Raw genomic sequence first — 12,579 nt, forward strand, 5'->3', positions numbered from 1 at the left:
TTGTTCTCCCACAATAAGACATTGTCTTTTAATGTCAATCACATGAAATCTTTATTACATGAGACCTTTCTATGCCATGTACATTACTTATGACGAAAGTAAGAAAAAATACACATATATATTCAATAAGAAAAAAAATAAAAAAACATATTGAAAATTTTAGATAAAAATAATATGACATGCTTAGCGGTTGCTACATTGTTCATAAAATAATATAGTAATCAAAATTTTTATCGTTACGAAGAAATCCATATAACCCAATATCATAAAGGACCATGAAAATTTGAATTTGAAAATACACTTATTAGAAAAATAAAATGCCCTTTTATTATTTTTTATGTGTGTGTATAAGCATGGCAGTGCTTTCTTTTCTATTAATCATATATAAGGTAGGTAACAAAAATATGCCTCGTGGCCTCAACCTGGCCGAAGGAAACTAGGTTTGTTGGCCACCGATTAGCATCATATGCCATCCAAAATTTAAATAGTTTGAGCATATCCATCCATGCTAAATAAGCTATTGTGTCTACTATATGTTTAAACATACTGCTATCAAAGTAAATGCTATCCGACTAGATCATTGTAGCAAACAACAAAATTGCATTACTTCCTATCTTATCTTCATTCAGTCATCTGACGATTAAATTGGAGTCAGGTCCTTAGCACTCGACCTTGGAATTTCGTTCTGCAGCAGGTTTTGAATTTTTTTCTCCATTCGGCCTAAGCGAACATTCGGTGGTATTGCTGCTCCTGTACAACCTGGATCTCCCTTTGAATATCTTTTAAGCTAGGTGTCTAGTCAATTTAATGTCTTAAATTGCTCTACATAAATTATCAATCCGGGTATCGTAAACTGATGAAGTGTGGTGCACCATATGTGCTTAGTTAACCTTTCTCTTACTTCGTTGTTTTATAGTTTATGTTGTTTTTGGGGTTTTGTTCTTGTTGGTTTCCTAAAGTGTCTAATGCAAATGGAAATCCTATTCTAAGGTCTTAAGAATACTTTTAAAGGACAAGTATGGATAAAGATTTCAAGACAAGGCCTATGTCCCTAATGGTAACTTCCAAAACTTAGCACTTCAAAAGAACTTAAAACATGTTATTGATGGAATTAGTATTTAAACAAAAGTGTAAATATACAACTAGTTCAATCAAAATAAAATGCAATAACCAAACAATGGGCTAGTGACTATGAGACCCAGTATCCTTGTTGCTTCAGCAGAAGGACAAGATGATTCTATCATGTCATTAGTCATTAAAAGGCTATGTGCATCACTAACCTACAATCAAAATAGAATGCAACAACCAAACAATGAGCTAGTGACTATGAGACCCAGTATCCTTGCTGCTTCAGCAGAAGGACAAGATGATTCTATCATGTCATTAGTCATTAAAAGGCTATGTGCATCACTAATCTACAATCAACTTGAAAGCAATTTATGTACAGCTAATATACAGAAGCATAACAAAATTAAATGCAGAATTAAATGACAACTATACAAGGCTTTAGTGTGCAGGGGCCCTCTGCCACTTGCATGAATTAAAATTGCATGAATGAAAAATCTAATCTATCAAACTTGAAAGCAATTAAATAACATAATGAAATCAAAGCAATATTTACAAAATGAAATCTACTCTACCTTACATTCTACAAAGCAATATTTACAAAATGAAATCTACTCTACCTTACATTCTAATATGCTCCATGACATCTACTTCACATCTCCTTCCATGTTGAGAACATCAAAGCTTTATTCAATTTCTTCAAAAGTACAAAGTACAACAAAGTTCTCCAAAGCTTTCAAAAGCCATCAAGGAAGAACTACAAACTTAAGAACTAGGGACTAAAGACTAACAAATGAAGGAGAGAGATCTCCTATTTATACAAAAAGATGAGAGCCATCTCATTAATGATAGTCCATGAATCTCTCCCTCTACCTCTAGAGTCCTAATCAAAATAGGAACTGATAAGACACATGTCTTTTTAGAGTTACAATACAATTAGGAGATGTGACACATATCCTCATGATCCCATGATTCTTTCCACTCAAATTCGAATTTGGCCTTGGGGTGCCACATAAGGGTCTTCTAGAAGCCTCCTTTCAAACTACACATGTCAACAATCTCAACCCATTTGTTAGGTATAAGCATATGCACATTATTTTCTAATGTTTAACCACAAATTCACTTAAAAGGCTTAGAAATAATAAAGATTGGAAAAACATAAAGGTGGCCCAATGATAATGAAAGTGGGATGAATGTGGTGACATAGTAGTGAAATGGAGGTGATATAATGGACATAATAGTGAAAGTGTAATGGAAATGAATGATATTTTCAAGACTCAACACTAGGCCCCTCTTGCTGTGTTTGTGGCGGTTCCTCCAGATTCCTAGTTGTTGTCATGGCCCTTGCCAGTAGGTTCTTCATAGCTCAGTAGAGCTGGAATGTTTGTTTGAATAGAGTTTGCCTACCTCGGGTGTGTCCTGGGTCTATGAGCAGGGGTTCCCATTCCTCCGCTGGAAGTGGCTTTGTCACTGCCTTGGCATTCAAATCTGCCTCTCGTGACAAAATTAGGGATTTGACCTATGCTGGAGTTCCCCCACTATATGCATGCACAAGGTTCTGCATATTTTCCTCCCTGTTTTCCTGCCTCTCTTCTGTTGGATCTTACTGGTCGAGGCCACCGATGTTTTCTTTTCGCTGTCAGTCTATTTACAGGTGCGGCGACGCCCTCTTCTTCCTGGCCCCGCTTCAGCCTTCACCATTTTGCCTTCAATCAGAGTTCCTTCCAACCACGACCACTCCCAAATTCTTGCCTTGTCCTAGAGCAAGAGCACCGAAGTCGAAAGGGGAGGCAAATTAAACAAACTTGTAAGAGTAGCGTAAGTAGAAACATTAAAACCAAACCAAATGTCAGTGTTGCGATCTGGCCATTCCAGGTGGAGCACAATTACAAAGTCACAATTCCGGGTTTGAGGAGTGTAACCCGAATTCCCCCCCAACCCCTTCATGAATTGCCTTCATCCTCACTGTGCCCAGGTTTAGATGAATTTCTTCCCTCTGTCTCTCGGTTCTCCCCTTGGTCCACCCAGCCCTCTGGCTTCTTGGTTTAGGCCCTACCACAACTAGCTTGACAAACTCATAGGTATTGGAATACTCAAGTATTGGGATGCATGTGCTTGACCATACACTAATTGAATTGATAGACCCGCCGAGGTTTGGTGACCCCGAATCACCATTCCTGCCCCTCAGGACTTTGAAACTGCGATATAACCCGACCTTGATGGAGTTTCCTGAAAGGTTGGTAAAGGACATACCTAGGATAGGTAGCATTCCCTCTCTCCGACTTTTCATTCTACCCTCGACCCTACCATGTCTTTGGCTCCACAGAATTAACCACGCCATTGCATAATTGACAGTCGCACTGAGGTTAGAGTCCCCCAAATCCCCTTTAATGCCCCATTGAACCAAAGGTTTACCAAGAAGTTGAACAAAGACCGATAGCTTAGACTCCCTAGCTTTATAAGGCCCCGACACCCCGTTCCTAGCCCACTAGGCCAGAAGATCACCCGAGGACCAGACAAAACTAGACTGGACAAACATGCAGGTGGTTTGGACCCCAGACACCCCTTTCTTTCCTCTCTGGCCCAGAGAATTTCCAGGTGACCGCGGCCCTTATGGGTGCCTCGACCTCTTCCAGGTTCTAGACACCTGGTATTGACAAATGCAAGAGCGAAGTTCACAACCCGAGTGCCAAGAGCAACCCCTGACCCTCCATGCATCCCCCATTTTTCCAACAGGTTACCATATAATACAAAAATTAAAATACCAGACATCAACAATAGAGAATTGAACCAAATTCCATCAGAAACATGTGGAACCATCACCATTCATTGCCAGACTAGCCTCCATTCTTGTAGCATTGACTCCATATCAAGAATAAGGCGGGCCTGAAGTACATACCAGTTTCCCTCCGAAGCGTTGGTGGTGTCTTCCTGCTAGTGGTGACAATCCCTCCTTTCGCAGGCAAGTTCCTCCCCCCTGCTACCAATCTTGTCTCCCGTGGGCAAGTTCCTCCTTCGACCTTGCATGCATACTCTAGCGTCCCTCACCACCTTTCTTCCTCGTATAACACCTTGCGTTACCATTTGCCTTCCCAAGGTAGCTGACACTTGTTGCCATTCTCTCATGGTCCTTAATGCTGTGCGCATGTGAGGTCCTTGGGTGGACCACCCACCAGCGCTGTCCTCTTGCTTTTCACACATATCATCGATCCACCAGAAAATCTCCTTTCCCATCACACCCCGATCAAAGCCAAAATACCTCTTTTATTAATTTAAATAAACATAATTAGTAAATTAAATTAATAAAAATCCTAAACTTAAGACATATTTGAATGAAAAGATTACAACATTCACCACTCATGTAAAATATATGATACATTCAAATTTAGCAAAACTAGATTATAATCAAACTCTAGTTAAGTCTGATTAAAAATCAATTACCACAGAAAACCGACAGAACTTAAATTATAATAAAACTCTGCTTAAACCTGAAATCAAAGGAACAATAATCAGTGAAAATTGGTTCACCTTCACCAACTTAATATAGATAGGCGGCTATGGAATACTGTATACAGAGTACAGAAGTATTTTATCCTTTCATAAAACCATATATTGCATACACAAGTATTTTATCCTTTCATAAAACCAGATATTTAGTGTAATGGTGCTTTATTCCAAAATTTGTCGTGGTTTTAGGAACGGTAAACTGGGGTGTTTGTTGACTTGCCCTTCTTCATTTGCGTTTGTCCGCGCTTTTAGCCCCCCCGTGTTTAACTCCAATCCAAATTTCATATTATCTCGGCTCTCGATTCGATCGGGCAATCGTTTGCGAAGCACCCCACATGATTCGCAGGCGGTCTTCCACCTCCAAATTCGGCAGAGATGCGATGGGGTAAGTACGCTGCCACTCTCCGCCAAATAAGTCCGGAGCTGCAGGGATTTTCGGGCGAACAAGATTACGACAATGATGGCGACGATTGGCAGGGATCCGGATGAACGCGGCAGAGTGTTATGCGAATGTTGATAGCCGCGTGTGGGCGTGCCAGAGCCGCACGCCATCCCAGGGACCGTTCCGATGGTGCGGCGCCATGGTTGGCAGCTTCCTGCCCATTCATTCCAGGTCACATGCTCTCCCTATGAACCAAATTGTCGTCGCCCTTGTTACTTTTTTATTTCCCAAAAACCCAAGTCCAGCAAATGTCGCGAATTTACAACATTGCATAAAACCATCGAAGGCAAAACAGAACTCAGTAAAAAGGGGGGAAATAGCAGGAAATGCAATTGATTTTTGGTTTGAAATATTGAAAATATTGATAGGGTTTACCAGGGTTGGCAAGGGTTAGAGTACTATACATTTTGGCTACTTGATAGCATAGGATGGAGGGTTAGGTTATTAGGACAGTCTCTTGTTTTTTTATAGTCCAATGGTGGATAACCATAAGAGCTTATTGCCAACAGTACATTGGTTCACTGGTGAGATACTGAAGTACTAAGCCGTTCGGCATGATTCCATTGTTGTTGTGGTTTGCCCCATTTGAATGGCATGAGTTTCGAAGGCACAAGGCCAGGTGTAAGTCCATGTTGATTTTGTAGAAATAGTTACTCTTCAAACCTGACACCTAAGCCAAAGGATGTTTGTTCTATGCAGTGCAGTCTCTCAGGGTGTGATTCTTTAAGCACTTCCAACATATAAAGAAAAAATTAAGATATTGAAGCACTTCCAACGAATGAAAAAAGATTTAAGATCTTATTGATATGTAGATTATGGAGCCAATTTATCTAGCCTACTCCAAATACCATATTGGATGTCGAGCAGTGTCCCCATCTTATGCGGGTAATTTCAACCTATAGGCTAATTGTGTGATGAAAAGGATGGCTGTGGCACAGCTAAACGAAAATAGAAGTATTGCAATCTTGAAATTTCATACAAAATTGGCAGTTCTCATATGCCATAAAAAAGAGCTTGCAAAGGTCCACAGTTACTACATCCCACCAATCCTTGCAGGTATACCACTTAAGATAGACACCTAATATTCTAATTGCTTTACGAAACATGTAGATTAACACAACACAGGGTGGCTTTTAACTTCTTCCTGCCCTATGTTGGAAGGGAGAAAGTTGATGTCTTCCAACATTTTGATGTACTGTCTCTTCCTCAAGATCTTCTTGAACAAAATTGGTTGACATCTTGTGATTCGAAGATGTAGAGTGAGAATCTTCACTAATATTGATGACCATCTTTGTTAGCATATTGTATTGAGAGTTGATGTCTTCCAGCATTTTGATGTACTGTCTCTTCCTCAAGATCTTCTTGAACAAAATTGGTTGACATCTTGTGATTTGAAGATGTAGAGTAAGAATCTTCACTAAAATTGATGACCATCTTTGTTAGCATATTGGCTATTGCTTTGTGCTTCGAAGACATCTATTTTTCTGCTTTTGTTGAACCAAAGCATCAGAATCTTCTCCAAGATTGATGACCATAGTCCTTAACATATTGCATTCTACTTCTAAGACATCTATTTTTTTTTGTTGAACCTAAGCATTGTTAATTGTTGCATTTTGTGAAGTGCATTGATGTTTGTTTTCATGGGTATTGGAGGTCACCGAGAAAATAGAGGTTCTATTGCATTGTTTGGACTAGTCGTGCCTTCGAAGAACCGATTAGATCCTAGGCTTCCATGTAGTCCATTAATGTTACACATAAGGCGCAAGCGACTGGAGATGATAGAGTTGTGAAATTCAAACTGATGTAGAGTTTCCCTAGGATAGCCATGAATCTAATAGATAGAAAGGTTCCCCAATTTCACAAACTAAACAACAAAACTACTGAGGTGCTAGTTGTTTATAGATTTTTGAAAGCAAAATTGAAAAGACCAATGCATCCAAAGCCCAATAGAACCAGTGAACCATATCCCAAAAGGGTATTGACCAGTGCACTGAGTGATGGAAGTTGACTGTAAATAAAACTTAGAGAGCTAGAGGGATGTGTTGGATTAGATCTAGTTATGTAAAAAAATATTACATTAGCAATTTCAAGACAAAAAAGAAGAGAGAATGAAATTGAACTCAAATAGACTAAGTAGCACAAAGAACTAATTTGAATTACTTCAGAGCTCTTGCATGTATTATTGCTTGACATGAATACATCTTTAAAACACTACTTGAGAAGGAACCGATGTGCACTAGATTGGGGTTCCATAGTGCATGTACACTAGAAAATAGAAAAACAATTTTCCCGATTAGCTAGTTAGTAACCTAAAATTGGAGTGGGAGACTCAAAATAGAGTGGGAGTCTAAATAGGGTTGACTAAAGATAAATGGAGTAAATTGGAAGTCAATGGATATCCGATAAGGTGATAAGGTGAGTGGATAAGGTACTCTCCCAAAAGAGGAAGTGCACATTAGTAAAATAGGGAGCCTAGGGATAAGGTAATTCACACTAATGGCTAGGAAATAGCCATGTCATTGCTTAGTCATTACAACATGCCATCTTAGGTAGCACTCCTTGCTAAAGATAGACTTACTAGGAATAGAAATTTATAAAAATAGAAGATGACCTCAAATGGTAGGGAATGTCTAGTAGATGAAAAAAGTTGTCATTGTTGCAAGAGCCAGACTAAGACACAACAATGAGGTGGCCGCCATTGTCACCTTAGCACTCCACCTCCTACTCTTTAGTGGAATTTCACCACACCGGAGGCTTCTCACTATAAATCACCTAAATGTATTCTAATTCAATAGGTTCAAGGTGAAATAAGAGAAAGGCTTAATCAAGGTACTTCTTATTTGGATTAGAGCACAATTCTTTATGTCGAGGAACAATGCACCATAAAATAAGCCTAGAGAAGACTACTTGAGGCCTATGGTTTCAAGATATGATTCAATAAGAGTGCATCTAGGTATACAAGCACAAAGAAAAGGCTTACTTCAAAGGTATGATCAACAATAGGGAACGGTAAACCTTCAAGAAGCCCTAAGTTGAAGCCTTTTGTAGAACTAGGGTTTTATGAAGCTTTGAATTGCCTAGGGTTGATGGCATCAACCCTCATAATGCAATTTTCACCAAGGAAAATACTAGATTTTGAGTTGGCAAGGTCAAACAAGGTGAAAAGATGCCAAATTAGATCTAATGTTTTAATAGCTCAAGCCCTAGTTGATTTTTTCCCTTGCCCTAGTCCTCACGGTTTGCCTTGAAGGGCTGAAAAAGTGAAAAAGGGGAAAAAGGTAAAAGTTTTGAAGAGTTTTGATCATTAATGGGATCCTAGTGCCTTTTCCCTACTTGGGTGATGGAGTCTTACGAACTGAAACCTTAGAGATATCAAATTTTTGCATGGAATAAGGGGGAAAACCTTACTTTTCACTTTCTAACCCTATCTATCTTTTTTATGAGAGGATAAATTAACTAGAAAAATGCTCACTAGGAGGTTTTCTAGGGAGTTCAAGGACAATGGATTAATAATGCAACAATTTGCCATGAATTTTCAATAAAAAATTGCATTTAGGCAAGGAACAAATAGAATCCTTGGCAATATTTCATGACATGTAAAACTGTAAAATATATGTAGTAAATACTCACAAACTATCTAAGAACATGCCTTCTTTCAATCCCAAAAAGATGTCTCCAACGCAAAAACTAGTCTCCAATAGCAAAAATTCGCACAAGGTCTCATCTCCTCAAGTAGTGAAGTATAATAGGCTAAGTCAAGCTCTTCTAGAGAGGCCAAAATCCACCAGTGTGGTGATGTCAAATGAAAAGAGGTGATCCTCCTTTTATAGGAGGTCCATCATCTCTAACAATCCGCTTATGTTGTAGGAAACAATCCCCACGTTGGTGTACCTGTCCTTGAAATGTTGAAATATTGTCGAAACATGACTGGAACGTGGTTGAAATGCCTAGGTGGCATTTCCTGATTAGGAAACACCATCTAAACACCGCTGAAACGTTTCAGCTCAAATATTCCCCATTTTTGCCCAATTTTGCCCCATTTCCATGACTTTTTTGCTTTTGCAGGCTCACTCAAGCACCCAAGAAGGGTGTGGGGCCCTTCTATGGCCAAAAAAGATTTAATCTACCACTAAATTTTATCTCTAATCACTCCACAAACTAATTTATCTCTAATCAATCCATGCTCTAGTTCTGCTAAAAAAGCACCTTGTTCTATTTTTGTTAATGAAGATGAGGATGAGGATTATAAGATATGTAATTGTACTTGTCATTAGCTCATGTTTTATTTCATTTTCAACACATATAACCACGTATAAAGGCTGATTTTGGATGTAAAGCCTCATGTATAAAGGCTGATTTTTGAATCTTGGATGTACAACCTCATCTATAAAGGATAATTTTGGATTTTGAATCATGTAATCATCTATGAGAGTTAATATAGATTGGATTTTCCTTCTAAAATGTCATTTATGTGTCTCATTTTTTTTTCTTGCAAGATAATGCATTATTAACTTATTTATAAAAAAAATTACGTACATACATACATAGATACATGATGTTTCATCCGACATTTACTTTTTCAGGGGTCACATTTCTAGCCTATCCATTTCAAAAACTTCCAGATTTTTCAATGTTTCGTGCAAGCTCCTAAAACAAGTTTAATTTTGAGTAGACACAAAGTGAATGGGTTACAAGCCAACCCAATAGCTCAACAAATAAAATATGCCAATAAATGCCCACACGTGTGAGCTGTAAGCCCTCAATAAACATGACGTCATGCCCTTTTAGGGTTCAAAATGCTTCAAAGTGCACTGGAAGGGCCAAATGAGTCTCCAAGCATCATGATTGTTAAAATTGGCAACTAGGGCCAAACTCCATGTGGGTCTTCTTATTCATGGCAGCTGATATTTTTCTTGGATTCCTCTCGTCGAGAGGTATATGATTGATCTAAAGATCACCTGATTCCGACAAGTATTCATGGAGATATGAATTTATTTGTGTTATGTGACAATTCATTAAGGTCGGCCAACAACCAAATTACTCCCACTTGTCCTCCATGCTTTAGTATAAATAGAGGTGCCTTGCAAGTCATTTTAGACACACCTCTTGTGATCTCTTCCTCTCCACTTGTCTTTGGGTTTTGGTGGGAGGATAGATCCTAAGAGTATACGCTGCCCTAAGAAGAAGATGCCCTATCTCTACCCTATCATGGAAAAGCTTATACGCTGCCATAAAGAAGCTTAATGCTGGTATGGAGAAGCCCTAATCACTGGCCTAATGATGCCCTAACTAATACGCATTCATGAAGGCAACAAGCCCTAGCCGCAGTCCTATTGGGAGGACTATAGTATTAACCTAGCCACAGAGAATGAAGGGATTTGGCCGCAGTCCTAAGGGATCTCTAGTAGTCAAAGAGAGCTACCATACGCTGCCTAAAAGGTTCCTCATTCACAGTCTAAACACGTAGTCTAATCTGTAGTTTCAGAGAGGCATCTAACTGCCCTAGCCGCAGTGAAAGGTGAAGGTTACAGCCACCAAAATAAAGGTCTCTAGCAACTGTCATTTGTGCTTCAAACCGCAATCAAAGTAGGGCTAATACTGCCCTAGTCTCAACCCTCAAGGAGGCCATCTTGGTCGAAGTTGGAGAAGACCCTATCAGCCAAATGATGTAGTTAGAGAGGTCCATATGGAACCCTTAGAAGCTATAAGGAAAGTAGGAGGCCATCTTGGCTGAAGTTGGAGAAGACCCTATCAGCCAAATGATGTAGTTAAAGAGGTCCATATGGAACCCTTAGAAGCTGTAAGGAAAGTCAGATCACTCACATTGCTGTAGATGATAGCGTGGCACATTTGAGATCTGTTATGGGCATGACTGTGCAGCCATAAGGCTGATTGGAAGACATTGTTGTTCAAGGGAAAAGATAGCCGGGTACTGTATGTAAACCTTACTTGCTGCTGGGCTAGGCCACAGGCCATAGGCAACAACATAGATTGTGTTAAGGGTTGCACAAGTCAGTCTTGAACCTCAACTTGGATCATGACTGTATCAAGAATAAGGACTGAATTTTGATGTGACTGCTTGTTCTGACAGCATGTTTAGATGCAGCATGGTGTTAGAGACAGCAGTGAAGTGCAGCATAGTGCAACATGATGTATTGCAACAAATTGATGATGATGGGTGCAACAGCATGATGTGAGTAGTGCAACAGCAAGAATATATTGCAACAACATGATGATGATGTATTGCATTGCAATGATGAGGTATAGCTCAGTGATGGTAGCAGCATAGTGATGAGAGCATCTCAGTGATTGAGTGCAACATAGTGACGGGTGCAGCATGATGATGAGGTGCAACACAATGATGAGTGCAACGTGGTGATGGAGTCACCTTGAAGGATCAGTTGAAGTAGTATGCCTTCACCCAAGTTCATATCAACTACCTCATGTGTTATCTTTATAGAGAAGATCTTTGCTCTTATTTTGATAAGTCAAAATGTTGACTTCTGATGTATATGAACTCTCTCGCTCTGCTGAACTATTGAACAACATAAGAAAAATTGATCAAGGGTTTCCCCACATTGGGGTTTGTCCCTGGTTGGCGCCACATCTTGTGTCCTCTTGTCCTGGCTTGTTTTCTGATGTTTATGTTTATGTTCTATTTGTAATTTACTATCATGTTGATGTGATTGCTAATCTGGAATTGATATTGAGCTAAATGGAAAAATTGAAATAAATTGCTCTAAGCATAGATCATACCAAAATTTAACATGGTATCAGAGCTGAGGTGAAGACAAAGCCCAAGCAAGAGTGAAAGAGCAATCACCGAAGATAGTTAGAAAGGACAAAAGGCTCAATGGGTTCCTCATCCCTCTTCAAATTCACAAGGGTGAAGTCAAATCAAGAAGATTATCAAAGTGGCACAGCAGAAACATCTGATGGCCTATCTAAAGATCACATCAATGGGAAGTACAAATCTAAGGGCGGAAGGAAAGGCAGATGCCTTACTTGCAATGAGTTTGGCCATTATGCGAAGGAGTGTCCGAATAGAAGGGACACATCACTTGATGATGATAACAATCATTCCAGGGGCATCTTCAATGATTGGAGGAATGACAGGTACAATGGCAAAGGAAAAGGGAATGCAGGTCATCAAGGAAATGGCCGACTCTTCAAAGAAAGCAAGGAACTCCAGGTATGAAGAATCAAATGTTGTTTCTGATAAGCTAAAGGAGTATTATCTTATATTGGCCCTCTCCACTACTTCTCCTCTAGACTCTTTGGGAATCTGGCTTATTGATAGTAGTGCTTCAAGGCACTTCATCGGATAGAAGGAAGCTCTCTCTAATTTGATAGAGAAGGAAACAATCGTGGAGATTATACTTGGAGTCAATGCCACCTATCCCGGAAAGGGTGTAGGGAATGTTACCCCTCAATTGAATGAGGGTAACACGATTCATTTACAAGAAGTTATTTATGTACCTGATCTCAAGAAGAACCTGGTGTCCATTTTGGCAATGGAAGTCAAAGGTTTCAAGGTGGCATTCATCAATGGAAAGGTACATGTG

At 39.4% G+C, this 12,579-nt stretch overlaps 1 protein-coding gene across 2 annotated transcripts in view; it reads left to right on the forward strand.

Moving 5' to 3' along the window:
- The first annotated feature begins 4,720 nt into the window (after positions 1–4,720).
- The window catches only part of LOC149193053 (putative protein S-acyltransferase 19), a 264,412-nt gene continuing 256,553 nt past the window's right edge, over positions 4,721–12,579 (forward strand). Inside the window, exon 1 of one of the 2 annotated variants that reach the window (XM_089404776.1) lies at positions 4,721–5,185. In XM_089404776.1, the coding sequence (XP_089260902.1) occupies positions 5,141–5,185 (45 nt within the window). In that variant the 5' untranslated portion in view covers positions 4,721–5,140. The remainder of the gene's footprint in view (positions 5,186–12,579) is intronic. The other variant, XM_089404777.1, reaches the window with a different exon arrangement.

Source organism: Pinus tabuliformis, chromosome 2_2 (genome assembly GCF_031772625.1).
Source record: "Pinus tabuliformis cultivar Carrire ecotype Pingquan chromosome 2_2, CPIR1, whole genome shotgun sequence".
Classification (NCBI taxonomy): Eukaryota; Viridiplantae; Streptophyta; class Pinopsida; order Pinales; family Pinaceae; genus Pinus; species Pinus tabuliformis.